General features: G+C 51.4%; 2 protein-coding genes across 3 annotated transcripts in view; both read left to right on the top strand.

Annotated features, from left to right (window-relative positions):
• The first annotated feature begins 1,471 nt into the window (after window positions 1–1,471).
• On the top strand, window positions 1,472–4,321 carry LOC101398165 (melanoma-associated antigen 8-like). The gene is made up of 5 exons (XM_087427527.1): window positions 1,472–1,625; window positions 1,999–2,220; window positions 2,444–2,536; window positions 2,692–2,762; window positions 2,837–4,321. The coding sequence occupies exon 5, from the start codon at window positions 2,901–2,903 to the stop codon at window positions 3,882–3,884; it is 984 nt and encodes a 327-aa protein (XP_087283653.1). The 5' UTR covers window positions 1,472–1,625; window positions 1,999–2,220; window positions 2,444–2,536; window positions 2,692–2,762; window positions 2,837–2,900; the 3' UTR covers window positions 3,885–4,321.
• Window positions 4,322–18,782: 14,461 nt separating this feature from the next.
• MTMR1 (myotubularin related protein 1) overlaps window positions 18,783–19,457 on the top strand; it is a 69,158-nt gene continuing 68,483 nt past the window's right edge. The window contains exon 1 of one of the 2 annotated variants that reach the window (XM_087427536.1): window positions 18,783–19,029. In XM_087427536.1, the coding sequence (XP_087283662.1) occupies window positions 18,878–19,029 (152 nt within the window). In that variant the 5' untranslated portion in view covers window positions 18,783–18,877. The remainder of the gene's footprint in view (window positions 19,030–19,457) is intronic. The other variant, XM_087427535.1, reaches the window with a different exon arrangement.

Raw genomic sequence — 19,457 nt, 5'->3', positions numbered from 1 at the left:
GGATCCACAGAGGGAGGATCCCAGGACCTGCCAGGGCTCAAGGGGAGGACCCTGAGGGAGGACAGAGGGGGCCCCACAGAAACACGGCCCTGCCGGCAGCCCCAGGAGGCGCCAGGGTGCCATGAGCACAGGCCGTGTTTCCGACTTCCACATCCATGACTGAGAGAGACCGGGGACTTGGTCAAGGGAGCAGGGCCTGAGGGGGGCAGAGGGGACGGCCCAGGGCCTGCTGGAAGTCAAGGGGAGACGCTGAGGGAGGCCTGAGGGACTCTGGACCCCAGGACAGACAGGGATCCTGTGGCCCTGTGCTGGTCTGGGGAGGCCCCAGGGCAGGATGACCCGAGGAGGCGTTTGCTGCCTTCTGCCTCGGGGGTCTTAGGGAGGTGAGGAATGTGGCTTCAGGTCAGCAGAGGGTGGAGTCCAGGGAGGACTGAGAAGACCCCAAGCCTAGACATAGGCGACCCCAACAGAAATCTGCCCCATGGTCAGTCCCTGGAGGCCAGGCAGGATGTCAGGAGAGTGGCCTGTCCACTTGCTCCTCGGGGTCTCAGCGGGATGGTGGCCTTGGCCTGCAGGACACATCCTCAGGTTAGCAGAAGGGGTGGATCCAGGCCTGGCCAGGAGTAAGTATGAATACCTTGAGCACACTGAGGGGACTCCCTCCACAGCCAGAGGACAACCTCACTGAAATCGGCCCTGCCCCCCATCACCCCTGCAGACCCCCGGCAGGGGTGGCCGCAGGTGGTACATCCTCACTCACCTCTGCCTCGGGCTCTCTGAGAGGTGAGGCCTTGTTCTGAGGGACGGTGTCAGGTGAGCAGAGGCAGCCACATCTGGTCAGCAGAGGAAGGAGTCCCAGGATCTGCCAGGATGCCAAACAAGACCCTTTGGGAGGAACGGAGGGCATGGAGGTTCCCCCCACCCCAATAGAGAAGGAAACTTACAGAGGCCAGCTTCCCCTGTTCTCAGCCCCTGGGAGGCCCCGGACAAGGATGGCTGGATGTACCCTGCTCTGACTTCTGCCACGTGGTTGGGGATGGGGTATCTCAGCGAGGTGAGGCCTTGGTCTGAGTGGTGACATCAGGTCAGCAGAGGGAGGAGTCCCAGGATCTGTCAGGTGTCAAGGTGAGGATCCTTCATGAGGACTGAGCGTACCCCCCTCACCTCAGAAAAGAAAGGCCGGCACAGAGTCCTGCTGTCCCCTGTTCTCAGCCCTGGAAGGAAGAGTCGGCGGTGGTCCTCAATGGCATGCTCACTTCTACCATGGGTGGGAATGTGGGGAGTCCTCAGGGAGGAGAGGTCTTGCTCAGAGGGAGATGTCAGCTGTCCCAGGTGGGGGGCCGGGAAGAAGGGCAGGCCCTGGCAGGAGAAAAGACGAATAACCTACAGGAGGTCTGAGGGAACCCCCACCCAGGACAGAAGGGCTGGTCCCCTCTGCCAGCCTTTTGTGATCCCGGTGGGGGATGTGGGGGGTGGGGGGTGGGCGTGGATGTGGTGCCTCCTCCCATTTCTCTCAGAGCCCTCAGGCAGGTGAGGACCTTGGTCTGAGAGGACGACGTCAGGTCATCTGAGGAAGCACATCTGGTCAGCTGAGAGAAGAGTCCCAGTTCTCGCCAAGAGTCAAGGTGAGGACCCCGAGGGAGCAGTGAGTGTACCCCAATCCCAAGGACAAAGAGGGGGCCCCTCAGAAATCTGGCCTGCCCCTAATGTCAGCCCTGGAAACCCCCCAGCAGGGCCTGTCTGGCTGAGCCCCTCCTCACTTCCAGACCAGTGGTCTCGGGAAGGTGAGGGCCTTGGTCTGAGGCTCTGTTCTCAGATCAGCTGAGGCAGGATCCCAGGCCCTGGCAGGGGTCACGGTGAGGACTGAGGGGACCCCCACCCACCCACTCAGCAGGACACATGGAGCCCAGGCCTCCTCTACCCTTCTGTCTGCCATGGTGAGACCCGGGATCAGGGGGTGGATTGATTCCCCCTCACTTCCTCTTCCTGTGTCTTCAGGAGACGAGGCCTTTGACTAAGGAGGGTGGCCTCAGGTCAACAGAGGGAATTGTCCCAGGCCCTGAGGGCGTCAAGGTGAAGACTGGCCAGACCACCCATCCCAGGACACGTGGAACCCACCGAGTTTGGCCACCCCTTATTGTCCCTTGGTGCCTCCTGTTAGCCCCTGGGCAGATGTGGCCTGATGTGGGCCCCCTCACTTCCTTCTGTTCAGTCTCAGGGGTGTGTGGTGGTATTCTGAGAGTTTTGCCTCAGGGCAGCAGAGGGGTGGGGCCCAGGGGCTGCCAGGGGGAAGGTGAGGACCCTGAGTGAGCACGGAGGGGACCACCCACCCAAGAACAGTGGGGACCTCACAGAATCCGGCCCGCCACTCCTGTCAGCACTGGGGGCCCAGGGCTCTGCTTGCAGTCTGCACCCTGAAGTGGCCCCTCGTTTCCTCTTACAGGGGCTCCAGGAACCCGCAGGTGAAGCCCTTGGTCTGAGGCTCTTGTCCTCAGGTCACAGAGCAGAGGAGGCCCAGGCAGCGCCAGGAGTCAAGGTGAGATACACACCCTGAACGTGTACCCAGGGTCTCCCCCATGCCGAAACCAAGGAGACCCCACAGCGCCCGAGCCCACCCCACCCCACTGGCGTCCTTAGAACCTCAGGCTGTGCTGGGTGCACCCTGAGGAGCCGTCTCACTTCCTCCTTCAGGTTCATAGGGCACAGGCCGCCCAGGAGGACAGAGCCCTGTGAAGCCAAGAGCATCCCTAAAGAGGACACCTGTAAGTCGCCTTTGTCAGAGCCACCGAGGCTGCGTTTCTCAGCTGAGTCCACTCACACTCCCTCTCTCCCCCAGGCCTGTGGGTCCCCATCGGTCACGTCCTGCCCACGCTCCTGCCGGCTGCCAGACACGCATCATCATGCCTCTAGGTCAGATGAGTGAGCACTGCAAGTGTGAGCAAGACCATCAGGACCCAAGAGAGGCCCAGGGCCTGGTAGATGTGCAGCTGTCCGGGGCTGAGGAGGAGGACGACACATCTCCCTCCTCCTCCCTCTCCTCCTCCCCCTCTGTCCTGTTCCTGGGCACCCTGGAGGAGGTGGCTGCTGCTGTGACCCCGAGTCCTCCCCAGAGCCCTCAGAGTGCCTGGCCCTCCCCCACTGCCACGGCAGCTGCTCCATGGAGCCAATCCGAAGGCGATGGCTCCAGCAGCCAGGATGAGGAGGGGCAAAGCGCCTGGGAGGACCTGGAAGACGCCGAGTCCTCGCTCCAAGAAGCACTACACCTGAAGATGGCTGACCTGGTGGCGTTCCTGCTTCTGAAGTATCGTACAAAGGAGGCGACCACAAAGGCGGAAATGCTGAATCTGGTCATCGGAGATTACCAGGACCACTTTCCTGTGATCTTCAGCCAAGCCTCTGAGTGCATGCAGCTGGTCTTTGGCATTGACGTGAAGGAAGTGGACCCCAGCGACCACTCCTATGTCCTGGTCACCACGCTGGGCCTCACCTACGATGGGATGCTGAGTGGTGAGCAGAGCATGCCCAAGACCGGCCTCCTGGTGCTGCTCCTGGGCGTGATCCTCCTGGAGGGTGACTGCGCCCCTGAGGAGGATGTCTGGGAGGCGCTGAGTGTCATGGGGGTGTGTGCCGGGATGGAGCACTTCATCTACGGGGAGCCCAGGGAGCTCCTCACCAAAGTTTGGGTGCAGGAACAGTACGTGGAGTACCGGCAGGTGCCCGACAGCGATCCTGCACGCTACGAGTTCCTGTGGGGTCCCAGGGCCCACGCTGAAACCAGCAAAATGAAAGTCCTGGAGTATTTGCTCAGAGTCCATAGCAAGGATCCTGGTTCCTTCCTCCACCTGTCTGAAGAGGCTGTGAGCGATGAGGAAGAGGGGGCCTGAGCCAGAGTTGCACCCATGCATGGTCCAGGCCCACGTCCAGCAGCTTCTCCTGCCGGGCATGAAGTGAGGCTGCTTCTTCACTCTGTGTTTGAAGAGAGAGCAGTCAGCGTCCTAAGTAGTGGAGGGCCACGGCGAGGTGGGGGGACATGGTGGATAGTGTCTTTGGGTTCCTGTTCTCTATGATGGATCTTGGTTTCCTTACGAATTTTTCAAATGAGTTCCCTTTAATAGAAGGTTTAATTAGCTTCAGCATCTAAGTTTGCGAATGACATTGACCACATATGAATTTGTACTTACCCCGTCCAAGAGGAAGAGTTTTGCTGTTTTGTAAAAGTCATTGGGACATCGTCCATCGTAGTCTGTGATCTGAACTAGAAAATGTGAAATAACTTAGCAGTCAAATTGATGGGGTCGGGAAATAGAAAAATAAATGTAGAAGGTACTTAATTCTTGGCTTCTTATCTGCTCTCTTCTGTCGTTCTGTCAAGCTAAAAGGTATGTGTATACCCAGATTCACTTGGGTAATTCAAGAAAGTTGGAGAAATTTCATCTGAGTAAATAAGACCCCTGCTCACTGGCTCGTTTCTTCCCCAGACTTTTTCTGAGCCTCTGCTCTCTGGAAGGCCCTGTGTTAGTAGTCAGGAAAGGAGGGAAAGGAGGACGCCCCCCACCCACAGACTGAGAGTCTAGGAGCCCCAGTCCTAGAAGGAAGGTGGTGTAGTGTCCCGTCCAGAACAGAAGAAGAAGGTGAGCGGTGGTGCGGCCCCAGGGGAGAGCACTCAAGTAAATGCCCCGAGCTAGGGAAGTGTGGGACTTTGGGAAACTGCGATTCCTTCTGTGGGAGTTGATTATAATGAAGCTGGGTGTTGGCAGCAGCCAGACTCACAGACTGTGTGTGTTAGGGCTGAGAGGAAAGTCTGAAGTGGAAAATTGATCTGAAAAGTTTCTTTTAGATCCCGGGTAAACCAGAGAGAAATCTCCACCTGGGGCAGGAAGGGAAGGTGTCCTGGGCCCTTGTCACATTGCAGTCGAACAACAGTGAGGAACGAGGTGTTTAATACTCATCATCTGCAAGGATTTCCTGAGAAATAAGGTTCTTGCTCCTTGAAGTGATGCCCGGAAGTCAGTGAACAGGCGCCCTCCTCCCTGGCCTGGGAAATCCAGAACTGACTCCTTTGAAATGACCGTTGATTTCAGCTCCCTAGAGTTTATTTTGGTCATTTGTAAGCAATGCTGGATTTTAGTGGGGTTACATGGATGAAAATAGGGGGTTTGCATGGAAGAGAGAGGTGGCAAAAGAGGGAAGGGGGTGGTCTCTGATGGGAATTCTGGGAGCTTTGAGTTAGGTGCACCTTGCTAGGGAAGACCCCACGCTGAAATTGAATAATATAGCCTCAAGGAGGAAACTATGCAGAGCTGCGATTTGGGTGGAGTTTCTATTCAGTTTCCAATCAAGCTGCAAACGCTCTGAGATGTCAGGGAAACCAGAAATTTCCAGAGGAGAGAGTGGTAGGAGCTGGGGTCAGAATCATACTAGAAGTGACTATGTTGATAGACGTTGGAGAAACATCAAGTGCTCCTCCACATCTCGTCTTCCTCTCCTCCCTGGACTGATGGGGACACCCCACTACCAGTCCTCTTGTACTTAGGTAGGGTCCTGTGAGGACCCTTTGCCACCAATGGGAGCAGATGCATTGTTTGTCACAGCCGTTCTTATAGAAGGCAGCACAGGGGCCGTGGGTTAATTCTCAAGCCGTGACAACATGGGACACAGACCACGCTGTTTCCTCACCCAGGGACTTAAAGCGTGCACATTGGACCCTTAGAGGTGAGATGCCAGATTCTGTGCCTTCGAGGCCCTGGGCAGGGGTGGAGGTGTTCGAAAGAGGAGCCGCCCCACAGGAAGCTGGCTGCAGGAATTCCTGCATGCCCCCTGCACTCTTAGGCCCCTCTGCTGCACCCCTCAATCCCCTCAGGACTGTGATGCGTCTCTTGTAGGAGGCCGGCTGTCGAATGCCCGTGTAGGGATTGGGGTTGTCCTCCTCCTGGGGCTCATCCCGGCGCCCCTATCACCCCTGCTGCCCGCTCTGCCCACTCTCTCCCCAACCTGGCCTCATGGGTCTGCACAGGGTGGGGCTTTGCCCTGCCTCTCTCCCCACTGACAACCACTCAGTTCCCAGTGCCGATGTTCTTGTGCATATATCTGTATTTGGAGGTCCCCAGATAAGAATCCCCTTTCAGGACAGTTGTCAATCAGGGAGAGCTGGCACGACGTGATGTAGCCTTTTGGTGAGTCTCCTCGTGGCTGGTAAATAATAATCATTGCCGTGTGAATGTGTGACAAATCGCTATGATGATGAGTTATTTTCAAGCACTTCCTGGTATAATGCCAAAGGTTTGATTAAACTGATGGCCAGGTCAGGGTGACTCTGAGGTTTTTCTTTCTGAGGCCAAGCCAGAGTGGGGGAAGGAGAGTCTTCTCAGCCACCGACAGAACCAGCTAGGACCTTGGTGTCCCCAGCAGAGAGTTTGAGCAGACGAAAGCCTCCAGCGGATGGCAGGGGTGGTCACCAGTAGGCTCCCCCAGGCCTCAGACACCCCCAGACTCAAAGGTGGATTTGGAAAGGAGCCAGGCAGGAGAGGGCTTTGGGGTCCCAGGAGGCAGGCTGTGAAGAGGGTCAGCTGTGCTAGGAGAGGTGGAAGGAGGAACACCCACCACACCCCACCTGAAACGCCCTGGGCTGGCCAGGGGAGGGGCGTGGGAGCAGATGTGGCCAGAGGTGAGCTGGACCACTGGACCACATCATGGAATGGGACCAGGACCATCCTGACAAGTCCCAGGACCAGAACCCTGCGGGGCACAGGGGACTTTTAGGGCAGTGAAACTCCTCTGGATGACACTCGAACGATGGATAAATGTCATTATATATTTGTCCAAACCCATAGAATGTACAACTCCAAGTGTGAACTCTAATGTAAACAATAGGTTTTAGTTATTAATAATGTGTCAATATTGGCTCATCAATTGTAACTAGTGTGCCACACTAATGCAAGACTGATAATAAGGGAAACTGGGGGAGGGTGGGCTGTGAGGGGTATATAGGAACTCTCTGTACTTTCCACTCAGTTTTTCTATAAACCTAAAACTGCTCAAAAAAAAAAGAAGAAAAATTTTTAAAAGGCATCCCAGGCAGTTTTGTGCAGCTAGTCCAGCACCAAGTGTTTAGGAACTACTATTTTAGGCAATATCAGCATTTTGGTCAAATTGCATCATTAAATAGATGCCTTTGAAATAATTTGTCACTGATTATGGAGTCAGCTTCCTTCGGAATGCCTTGTTGTTGTATTGATTGAGACTTTGGACAAGAGTATGCTGAAAATGTGGGGCCCTCTTTCTTTGCCTCTACACCTGTAGGAGCAGTGCCCGATAGGATCTTGTAGGGAGAATTCAGTCATCAAGTGGGATGTGGATTGGAAATAGGAAGAAACTGAGTGCCGTAGTATGTCTTCTCATCCAATGATTCCATGAGTCTCTGTGCCGGTTTTCAACTGATTGCCTCTCAGCCCCAAATCCACCCTTCTTTAACTGCTCTGTGATAATGGAGGTGGACTTTGTCAGTATTTCTCCCTACCAACTGGCACAGTGTTAATCCTTGTCAGTAGAAGATGCTGGAGAAATACTGGAGTAGTAAGGGGCTTCCCTTCCAGGTGCTGGTGTGCCTCACTTGTTAGCCTCCTGCAGAGCACAGCTTCCTCCAGGTCTTGGCTCCTGAGCACACTGTGTCTTCTGTGCTGTGCTTCTTCATGTATTAAGCATGTCTTTTATTTTCTGTAATTTCTGATGCTTTGACTGTCCCTCCTAGGGGTAGCTAATTCTTACAGATAGTAAATAATTCACCCGTGGAGCATGCTTTACAAATGCAGACCAACCAATCCAGAGCCCATCTCCCCAGCCACCTCTTTTATGGGCTTTCACACTTCAGGCCACTGTCCCCCTGCCTTAATCACCCCAGGGCCAGGTACTAGGCAAGTAGCAACAGCGCCTATGCTCCAGATCCTGCTAAAGTTACTCAAACTAGCCAATCCTAAACCTGCTTGCCCTGTGTCACCCATCTCTTCCCTCAGAAACCACAATAAAGGCTCTTGCTCACAGTTTTCCCCTCTCCCTCTGCCTTGTGACTGATCCCAGTGCTTTCCCGAGTGGCCCCCAGTGGTGTGGCATGTGCCCTCCTCTTGGGATCTGTGAGTATAACATACTGTCTTTTCAGTAGCCATTGTCTCCTGATCTGTTGGCCTTATGATACCTAAATAGTAATAAAACCCATGAAAACACTGCAGGATGAAGTTTAGTTTCTCCTGTGCTAGGCTCCTGCAGGATGAACCTTTCTCCAGTGCTGGGCTCCAGCCAAGCACTTTCTCCAGCACCTGGCTCCTGCAGAGGATGGCTTCTCCAGCTTCCAGTTCCTACAGCACGTGGCAGTCAGCAGTGCCCAGCAGCCAGCACCTTCCAATGGAGTGCTGTGGAATTCCAGCCCTGGGGGTGGTGGCTGCTCGCTATACCTGCAATTCCCGCATTCTTTAGTATTCTCTTTACTTACTAGTCAAACTCTTGTTACTCCTGTCAATTTAAAAAGCAAATTTTCCTGGTATTTTACCCTCAAAATGAGTTTATTCAGGAATAGCCAAAAGAATTGCAATTTGGGATGTGCATGCTATGGCAAACCATAGGCAAATCTGGAAAAGAAAGGAGGGGAGCTGCTTTTGTAGAGGAAAAGGGGGAGTAGGGAGGGGCTGTTCTAAGTGAAAGTCCTTTGGGAGAAAGTAACAGTTCAGGGCGGCAACAGCTTCTCATTGGCTGAGTTGTGGCATTTCTCATTGGTTGGGTTGTGGCATTTCTCATTGGTTGGGCTGTTGCCGGGTGGGGAGAGAAATCTTCCTTGAGTAGTAAAGTAGTTTTACTTCCTGTCCAAGGTGCAAGCCTCCCCCTCTTCCTGTTTGGTGTAATTGAGGATATATGATAGGGTGTGAGAGCTCCCCCTACAGGCCTTGCCGACTCCAATCCAATTTAGTTAAGGTTTCTTAATTTCTACACTTCAATCCTGTTAATAGTTGTTGAACAGGGAATTAATCTTTCCCTGTTCACATGACTGTCTGGTTTATGTCTCTTGATTGGACGCTGACTGATACAGTCTACTAGGTCCCATAATCATTTTTAATTATCTTTTCTTCAGGGAATGTTCAACAGGGGGAAATTGTGGTTTTCCTTGGTGCTTTGCAACAGAGACTAAGCATCTATTTCCAGAGTGTCCTACAAAGCAAAAAGGAGCTGAACAAAAGTGTGGTACTTGGTGGATGCCCATCTCCTGAACTAGAAACATTCCAAAACTGGTTACACACCGTTAGAAGATGATGTGTATCTGTCACACTGGATTAACTGAAAGCTGAACTGTGGAATGCTATTTATACAGTCTGTCTTGGTAATGGGCCAGCATCCTGTGTCCTAGAACTGAGTTTGAGCAGTGTAGAAAATTATTACCACCAGGAGGAAAAAAAAAAAAAACTTAGAGAATCTGTAGCTTCAAGTTTTACTTCTTTATATGCAATATTCAAAATCATTTTTAAAAAAATTTTCAAGCAACTTACAAAAATACAAACAAGATAAAAATAACTCTGTTAATTAAGGAAACTGGGAAACAAAAGTAGGAACAATAGATGAGCTAATTAGATAGAATTCATGCTTCAGGATCCAGAAGTATGCCACATATTTGTCTCTGAAGTTTTCAGCAAAGCACAGATGACATGATTGGTTTCCTACTTCACAGTGTCCCTAAGATAAAAATTAAGTCAATTGTTCCAAAAGGAACAACTATTCCTGGTACTGAAACCAGGGTGGCTTTCTATCATTGTTCAGGGTCTTGTGAATCTTGAACCAAATCCACTGGATATCCTGAAGTTCCATTTCTGCCCAGTTGAAAACAAATAATCTCTGTATGGCCACCAAGTCTAGTACAATATCTGGCACATGTTAAGCCCTCAATAATGTTTAAGTGAATGAATGTGTAAAGTTCTACCTATTTCTATTAAAAATAAAAATGCCACAGTGATAAAGTTCTTGTAAAATAATAATACTAAGGCAGTGGCAAGAAATTCAAAGAGATCTTGGGATTTGAATTTATTTTTGCAGTTTTACTTCCAAGACCCATTTCAGGTGTAAAATCCAGTGTTCTCCCCACTAATACATTAGTACCTATCCTAGCTCAGGTTGCTTAGAAGAGACTAAGGCGGGGATTTGAGGGCACATGACATACTGTGGTTGAGCTCTCAGAAGCAGGGAATGAGGAAGCAGGAGAGAGCAGAGGAAGGAGCCAACCAAGGATGTTTGGCAGCGGGAGTTGAGCTTCAGTCTAATCCCATGAGGAGGTCTGGAGCAAGAATTGCACTTCACAGTTGTTTCATTTTGAGACAAAGGGGCAAGCTGCCCCAGGGTAGGGAAGTGCTGGTGTGCATAAACTTCTAGGAAAGATGGCTCCCATACCTGAGGGCAATCCTCCAGAGAAGGGGGTGCCTGGGAGCCCTCAGCAGCCAACACTCCCAGCAAAGCCGACAAAGTGGATCCACGCAGGGGCCCAACATTGTCCATGTTAACATTAAAACTAGTTCATCTGTGCTGGCATGTCAGAGACAAGTTTTTATAGTTGCCATTAAATAATAATAGCTTACATTTGCATCATGCTTACAACATAGCAGGCACTGTTCTACGTGCTTTACATAAATTAAAATTCATTTAATTGCCACAACAAGCCTATGATTAGCTGTATTATTATTATTATTATTATCATCATCATTATTATCACCTTTTGCAGAGGAGGAAACTGAGCACAGAGAAGTCACTTGCTGAAAGTTACCCAGGTGCTAGGTAGTGGAGCCAGTTTTGAACTAAACCACCGTGGCTGGGAGTCTGGGTTCTGGTGCACTATACTCTGCTGCCTCGCCACAGGACATGGAATTCTGTCAAAGCAGAGCATTTTAGAGTACCTTTTTCATCTCTAAATAAACATATCTGTACCCTTCAATGTTTACTGTCTATAAATTTCAGCCCCCAATTACATCAAGCCAGTTATCCATGCTATTTCAGAGTTAGGAAGAGAAATGGATAACCTCTATATATATCTGATATTTTAACTTATATTTGTATATAGATATCGTTAGCATTCAAAAAATGTGTAATACTCAAAACAGATTGTTAAAACCTTCCACTGAAGGCCTTGCAAAGGCAGTCCAGCTTTGCCATCCAGCCCTCCTGCTCCCCTGTCAGCTCTAGGGCCAGAAAGCATTGCCACCTGAGGCCTAACTGTGCGGGCACCTGGCTGCCATAGGTGGCAAAGAAATGGCATGCTTTTCTCCCCACTTGGTTGAGCCCCATGGGATAATGTTCAGAACAAAATAATTCCCTCACACTCTGCACAATGAACAGGCCGGTGGAAGGCTTAAACATTTGCTCTGGAAGCTGGGAGGTGATGTATAATGTCCTTACTTTGCCACCATATGTTACTCTCCTGAGGGGGAAAAAAACCCTGTGTGTTTTGGTTTCTTTCATTTTATTGGCCCATGCAATTCAAAAGTCTGGGACTAACAGGTTTGAACTCAGCATCTCCTTTTCTTCCGCTCTGTAAGAGATGGTTAATTATATGTATCAACTAGACTTGGCCACAGGATGTCCAGATATCTGGTTAAACATTATTTCTGTGTGTGTCTGAGGGTGTTTTTGGAAGAGATTAGCATTTGAACTGGTGGACTAAGGAAAGCAGATGGCCCTCCCCAGTGTGTGTGGGAGTCATCCAATCCATTGAGGGCCTGAATAGAACAAAAAGGCAGAGGAAGGTGGGCCTCTCTTTCTGCCTGACTGTTGAGCTGGGACATCAGTCTCCTGCCCTCAGTGCTCCTGGTTCTCAGGCCTGCGGACCTGGACTAGGATCTACACCATCTGCCCTTCGGCTCTCAGGCCGTGGAAATATACCACTCACTCTCCTGGGTCTCCAGCTTGCAGATGGCAGATGGTGGGACTTCTCGACCTCTGTGATCACGTGAGCCAATTCCTCATAATGAATCTCACTATATAGATAGAGAGTTAGAGATAGAAATATAGAGAGATTCTGTTTCTCTGGAGAACTCTGACTAATATGCCCTCCCGGTCATTCCTTAATCCACACCTCCAGCTCCAATTGTCCCCTGAAAGTGTTCTCATCAAAGTCCACACCACCTCCACGTTGCTGAGTCCAGGGCACACTTCTGTGCCATCTTACCAGATGTGTCAGCACCACTTGACACTCCGGGTCATCCCTTCCTTCTTAAAAGTCTCTACTCTCTAGGGCCCCAGGCCCCTCTACCCTGGCTCTTTTTCTTGTCTCTGGTGGCCCCTCAAGCTCCTCCAGGGCTCCTCTTCTTTCACTTTCCCCTTAAATGCTGGTGTTCTAGTATTTCTCCTCAGCACTCTTTTCTTTTGTTCTCAATTCACACGTTTCCCTAGTGAATCTCGTACATTCTCATCAGGGCCAGCCCTCAGGGTGCACAACCTGTGCAGTCGCCTGAGGACCCGCACCTTCCATCCAGTCACTCAAGGTTGAAGATGACATTCTCTCTTCCTTTGGCTTCCACGACAATCTTGTCTCCTGGACCTGCGCCTATTCCTGACTGCTTAATTGTGGCTGCCTTAAGGGGGTTTATCTTGGGAGGATTTACGGAAATGTTCTCTGAGTGAGGTAGAAAGCGTGTCTCTGAAACCTGCTCAGCAGGTTGAGGTAAACGAAGGCTCTGGAGCTTTGGGAGTGTGGGGTCTCTGGAGGGTGGTTTATGGGGCAAGGAGAGCTCGACCCTGCATTTGTGGGGTGCCTGACACAAGAGTGAGGAAATTTTCAGGTCAATATCAAAGAACAATGGGTGGTGGAGATTCAGGGGCACTGGGGCGAAATTAGATGATTAGATGAGCCCCCCCGTCAGCCCTGCCAATAATTGAACCTACGGCTGAAACCTTCTGGATGAATCTGGAGGCAAAATTAAGTAATCTGTGGCATTTTATAATGTAGCTGATGGAGGCACAGGTATTAATAATTCCGATACTTATTCAAAGTGTCATTGAGAATTTCAACCTCACAAAAGGACCTTCAGACACTGTGAGAGTTAATTTTATGTGCCAACTTGGCTAGGCCATGGTGCACTGGCATTTAGTCAAATATCAATCTAGATATTTCTGTGAAGGTATTTTGTAGATGTGATTAACATTTAAATCAGTTGACTTTGAAAAAAAGCAGATTGCCCTCCATAGTGGGGGTGGGCCTCATCTAATCAGTTGAAGGCCTAAGAGCAAAGACTGAGGTTCCCCCAAAGGAAGGAATTCTGCTGCAGACTCTGACTTCAGACTCAAGACTGGAACATCAACTCTTGCTGCAATTTCCAGCCTGCTGTCCTGACCAGGGTTCAGATTTGCCAGCCCCCACAATTGTGTGAGCTAATTCCTTAAACTGAATCTCCCTCTCTCTTTCTCTCTCTGTACACACACACACACACACACACACACACACCCTATTGGCTCTGTTTCTCTCAAGAACTCTAACCTGGTATCTTTGGTAGGCGTTCTGGTCCCCCCACTACATCTATTCCTGAAACCCTGGACCCTGTGAATATGTTATGTTACATGGAAAAGTGGAAAATGTGAAGATATAATGAAGGTGACAGATTAAGATAGGGAGAGTATCCTGGATCACCCACATGGGCCCTATCTAATCACATGAGTCCTTAAAAGCAGAGAACCGTCTCTGGCTAGAAACAAAAGAGATGCTTCAGGAGGAGAAGTCAGAGAGATCGAAGAGTAAGAGGGGCTTGACCCACCATTGCTGAAGGGGAGGCCACATGGAAAGCACGAGAAGGAATGAGAGCAGCCTCTGGGAGCTGAGAGCAGCCAGCTGGCTGACAGCCAGGAAGTAAATGGGGAACTCAGTCCTACAACCACATACGACTGAATTTGGCCTGCAACCTGAATGAGCTGGATTCTTCCCCAGAGCCTCCAGAAAAGAGCCCAGCCCTGCCAGCACTTTGATTTCAATCTTGTGAGACCCTAAGCAGAGGACCCAATTTAGCCCACCTGGACTTCTGACCTACAGAAACTGCAAGAAAATAGATGTGTGTGGTTTAAGCTGCTAAGTTTGTGGTAGTTGATGGTAGCAGCAATAGAAACGACATCCAGTGCCTAGTGCTGTGCAACATCAGGAAATAACTAATTCTCGTATCGAGAAAAGTCTTGAAACGTTCATGTCAACAGGTCGACATTTGCAAACACAGCTAGCTGGTACCTCTCGGATGAATGGGGTTAATGCTGAACTTGTTACAAACCTGGATCCAAGGCGGCAGTGTTTTGCAAGGACACATAGAACTTACGTCCATCTGTTGCCTCACTCACCAGGAATTGCTTTGGGCTAAACAGCACAATAATAGACACAAAACTGAACACCATGAACTGGACACACTCCACCAGCTGGAACCACAGATAGCACCACGCTTTGCTTGATGACATGGCTGCCCTCTACTGTTGCCTGTGAAGATTGGGTCAAAGTCCTGCTCTTGTGAGTTGACATTACAACCTCTGCAAACAATGGGACCAGTTATCTCCAGTGGCACTCACATGTAGTTCCATAGATGATTGGATTTGCTAATTCCTAGCAAAATGATGTTTTTGAGAAACTCATTTGACAAGGAATTATCAAGTTCACCTTCACTTGCTTGATTCTTTTTCCAGAAACAAAACTGGTTGCCTCATCTATAGTTCCTAAATTGTGGAGCTGAAGATTACATTTCAAAAAGAGATTCTTTGTTTTCAAATTTTATAAAAATGCACCAACTTTTTATTACCTGTCTCTCCTGAGATCTAGACCCCTGTGACCAACAGTCTACTGGACGTCTCCACTTGGATAACCCATAGGTACCTCCCATGGCCGCCATGTATCGTTGTGCAGGTTGTGCAGTGCATAAGGGGCTCACAGCTTAGGGAGACCATTCACAGTGAAGCCCTCATAGATTTCTAGGTCTATTGTGGAAGTTTGTTGGCATGGGAAAGTCAAAGGTTGAGCATTAACAAAATCAGCATATTCTGACAATTTTATGGCAAACAAGAGTCCAGCATTGTGAGGAAGGGGTCTCTTTCTAATGCACACTAAAGCACCGTATGGGCTGGGACTCAGGGTGAGTCAAACTTAACATGTCCAGAATGAACTCATCCTACTCACTCACCTCTCCCAACTGCCTGTCATGCTGGTTCCTTATCTCAGTGACCCGTGTCACCATCTACCCAGTTATCCAAGTCTGAAACCTTGACCCTGACACATCTCTTGGCCTCCTCCTCACTCTCTTCTTCATGCCCAACATCCCATCAGTCACTGAGTCCTGTGTGACGTCAGGCCGCATGCACCAGCTTTTACTTGGATTCCAGCAACAACCTCCTAACTGATCTCCCCACAGGTGCTCCTCATGCTACTCCAGTTACGTTTCCAAAGTGTAAATGTGACCAGTTCACCCCTCTCTAAGGTCTTGCTGTGGCTCCTCGTCACCTCTAACAGGGCATCTCAAAGTGTGACCCTCAGACCATCTGTATCAGAATCACTTGATAGGCTTTATAAAACGTGGATTCTCAGCACCCTCCTCAAGCGGCTAAATTCTCAGAAGCTCTGCAGTAGGGCGCATGCGTCTGTGTACTAATGGATGTTCCAGGTCCTTTCTCTGCACGGGATTTTGAACACTACTGCCTTGTCCAGTACACTGCAGAAACATTTCATAGACATGCAGTGCACACACACAACATGCCCACTCCCCTAGCAGGGACAGCAGAGTACAGCTTGCGGGACAGAGAGGGTCTTGACTGTCCCCCAGTGAGCACCAGTGTGGGCCTGATCATTCACTCCTCACTTTGCCTCCCACCCCACAGGCGAACATCTGTCCCCTTAGAGTGATTCCCAGGAAGGCAGGGTGGTCAGCCCAACAGCTCCAGGGAGGCCCTGATGTGGGCCTTGCAGGGCAGAGGGGGTTGGGGCACTTGCGTGTCAAGGGACAATTCTCCATGACCACCTCAGGTTTCTGCATGGTCCAGGTCCTCTGAGCGAATGAATTTACAGCCAAGATAAGAAAGTTGGTGCAAGGAGCCATTCCAAGATGGCAAAGCTGAGCGAAGTCTCCCTCCCTGGAGCCAGTTCAGAGCAGCAAAGGTCAAGGCCTCTCCTTCCCCTCCCCAGAGGAGATCTGCCTGATTCTAGGGTAATGATTCCTCTCCTGTGATGCACCCCAATGCATGTGTAGACGCCATCTGGCCCCCTATTGGTCAAAAGATGTCACAGGGCCAGGCCACCTTCAAGAGGAGGGGAACAGACTCCACCTCTTGATATGGGCATGCAAGGTCACATCGCAAACGAGCATGCGGGCTGGGGAATATTATTGCAGCTGTCTTTGGAGGCAGAGTCGACCACAGAGGAAGTATACAGTAATATTTCTCCAAGTACACTGAGCCCCTCCTGCATCAGAATCCAGAACAAAGTCCAAACTTCTTAGTCTCACATTCCAGATGCTCCATGTCTTGGCCCCGCTGGCCTCTAGCTGACCTCCTCACTTGTCTTGTCTGACTTGATGCTCCAGCAGCACTAAATTTCTTGGAGTTCCCTTGTATATAAGAAACTGTTTAACTGACTCCACACTTGGTCCATAACTGTTCCTTCTGCCTGGAACAAGTGACTTTTTCACCTGATCAAAGACTTACTCATCCTTTAAAATTCAGCTTTGTGTCACCTTTTCTAGGAAGTCTTCCTAACCCCCACTTCTCCCATGGATTGGGCGAGGTGTTCCCACAGCCCTGCATGCCCGCAGCCATCACAGCACTTACCAACCTGTAATGTCGTTATCTTATCTGACTCCTTCACGTGACTGTGAACTTCTTAGGCAGGGATATGTCAGATTCCATCTCTGTCCTGTAAGTGCTAAATTTGCTAACTGAATTGAAAGTGTAATAGTGTCATAGTGAATTTCCTCTTTGGCCTAATACTCTTTGAAGAATATGGTACATAGGGGCCGGCCGCGTGGCGCAAGCGGTTAGGTGCGCGTGCTCTGCTGTGGCGGCCCGGGGTTCGCCGGTTAGGATCCCAGGTGCACACTGACGCACTGCTTGGCAAGCCATGCTGTGGCGGTGTCCCATGTAAAGTGGAGGAAGATGGGCACAGATGTTAGCCCAGGGCCAGTCTTCCTCAGCAAAAAAAGAGGAGGATTGGTAGATGTTAGCACAGGGCTGATCTTCCTCACACACACACAAAAAGAATAAGGTACATAAAATATGTTTAAAATTTTACCATTTTCTTTGTGACAAATCTCAGGGCAGCTATGATGTTTGCAGCTCCTTGGAACAAAGTCCCCAACAAAAAGTTGGTGTCTTTGTCTGCTTGGGCCGCTGTGACAAATTATCATAGACTGGGGGTTTTCAACAACAGACAGTTATTTTCTTACAGTTCTGGAGGCTGGAAAGACCAACATCAAAGTTATGGCAGGTTTTGGTTCCTGGTGAAAGCCCTCTTCCTGGCTTGCAGACGGCTGCCTTCTCACTGTGTCCTCACATGGCCTTTCTTTGGTGCCTGCTCGTGGAGAGAGTGAGACCAAGCTCTCTGGTGTTTCTTCTTATAGAGGCACTAATTACATCAGACCAGGGCCCCATCCTTATGACCTAATCACCTCCTAAGGGCCTCAACTCCAAATAACATCCATTGAGGGTTAGGGCTTCAACTTATGAATTGCAGTGGGGAGGAACACAAACATTCAGTCTATAATAGTGGGTTAAGCATTTAATAATTTTGGAAAACCAGAAGCCTGCAGGAGGTGGCTGTCAAGTGTATGGAGATCTTCCCTTCCTTCCTTTCAGCTCTCCTCATCCTGTTGCCCTTTGACCCCAGGCCCACCCCCTCTTGGGTGTGGGATGGCTGCTGGGGCTCCAGGCATCACATCCTCATCCTCAAGGTTCAGTTTGAAGTTCTTACAGGGTAAGGCATGATGGGTCTGGGATGGGAACCAGTAACTCCCTGTCGACAGGTCTGTCTTTTATCAGGGTCATAGGTCTGCTATCTATACCCAGGGCAATCATTGGCACAGAGGCTCAGTCATGATTCTCATCCCTATCCCCAACAAAATCAGGAGTGAGTTAAGAGGGGATGAGCTGTTGGATACGCGAAGCCTAGCAAAATGAGCAGGGAAATAAGTCTAGTCCAGGAATCAAATGTCCTAAATGCCTTTATCATCAGATATTGGCTTGATTTTCACAGCGGTGATTTAACCAACAGAAGTTAAATGTTACTCAATATAAATTGAGTGTGGAAGTTCCGAGGGCAGCATCAGAACACTTGGTTGCCCTACAGATGGCGGGGAGGTGGGTTTGTGGGGGCGGCGGTGGTGGTGGGGAATGGAGTGGGGAGGAATTGCTAAAATGTATGGCATTGCTTCGAGACGTCAAGACCAGGGACGCCCAGGGGGTCCTGGCTTTCCTCACCTCAAAACTTTTCTGGGAAGGAAAACTGAGGGAAAACAAATCATTTTTAATCCCTGAATTTCCCCAAACCTTTTTTAAAACCCTGTATCACTGTAGTCACCCTGGAGTTTCCTGAGCACAGCGCGTTCTGCATAATCGCTTGTAGATTCCGACCCTCGGAGGCCGGGCCGCGCCCACGTCGCTGAGCGGGACCGGCTCCCAGGCTCCCGCCGGCCAGGTGGGGGAACCCGGCACCCGCCCGCGCGCCGCCCTCCCCGCCCCTCGCCCCCCGCGCGCGGCCTTGTGGGTAACGCGGGGCCGCCAGGTGACAGCTAATGGCGGCGGCCGCCTGAGCCGGCGGGCGGCAGAGCGGGCGGCAGGAGGCGCGCGGCTGGCCCTTCCCGGGCCGCTCCCCTCCCGACTCGGCTCCCCGCGGCGGCGGGCTCGGCGCGCCATGGACAGGCCGGTGGCGGCGGCGGCTGCGGCGGCGGGCAGCGAGGGTGGCGGGGGCCCGGGCCCGGGGCCGGCGGGCGGCAGGAGGGCCCCTCGGGTCGCGGGGGGCCCCGGCGCCGGCTCCCGGCAGCCCAGCGTGGAGACCCTGGACAGGTAAGCGGGGCCCAGGCCGCCGGCCTCCCGCGCCCCGACTCCCGAGGGCCCCGCGCGAGGCCCACCCGCCTCTCCCCGCGCGCCGCGCCGGGCCGAGGCCGGGGTGCGGGTCCCCTTCCTCCGGCCCCTCCCCGGTCCCTCTGGGACCCCGACTCACCCCCCTACACACACACACCCCAGGGCCCGCACCTGCCTCACTTCCGCCTCGCGTGCAGGAGCTGTCCGCCCCCCCCCAGGGGCTCGGCAGCTGTCAAACCGTTCCCGGGCCACCTCCCGCTGCACCTCGGAGACGCATGGGCTGGCCTTGCCCCGGCCTCAGACCGTTTGGGGGGAAATTTCACCCGGGCTCGCCTCTTTTAGCGTGCCCTTGCCTCCTGAGGCTTGAAGACCAAAATCCCGCCACCGCTACTTGGGGTCTTTGATGTTGG

The sequence above is a fragment of the Ceratotherium simum genome, chromosome X (assembly GCF_057802395.1).
Source record: "Ceratotherium simum simum isolate JZ-2026a chromosome X, ASM5780239v1, whole genome shotgun sequence".
In the NCBI taxonomy this organism is placed as follows: domain Eukaryota; kingdom Metazoa; phylum Chordata; class Mammalia; order Perissodactyla; family Rhinocerotidae; genus Ceratotherium; species Ceratotherium simum.
The sequence above is the reverse complement of the archived record's forward strand: the minus strand, read 5'-3'. Positions and strand labels throughout refer to the sequence as shown.

What these genes read in the sequence shown, in the direction of transcription:
- LOC101398165 (XM_087427527.1), top strand. Translation starts at nt 2,901, where the DNA reads ATGCCTCTAGGTCAGATGAGTGAGCACTGCAAGTGTGAGCAAGACCAT.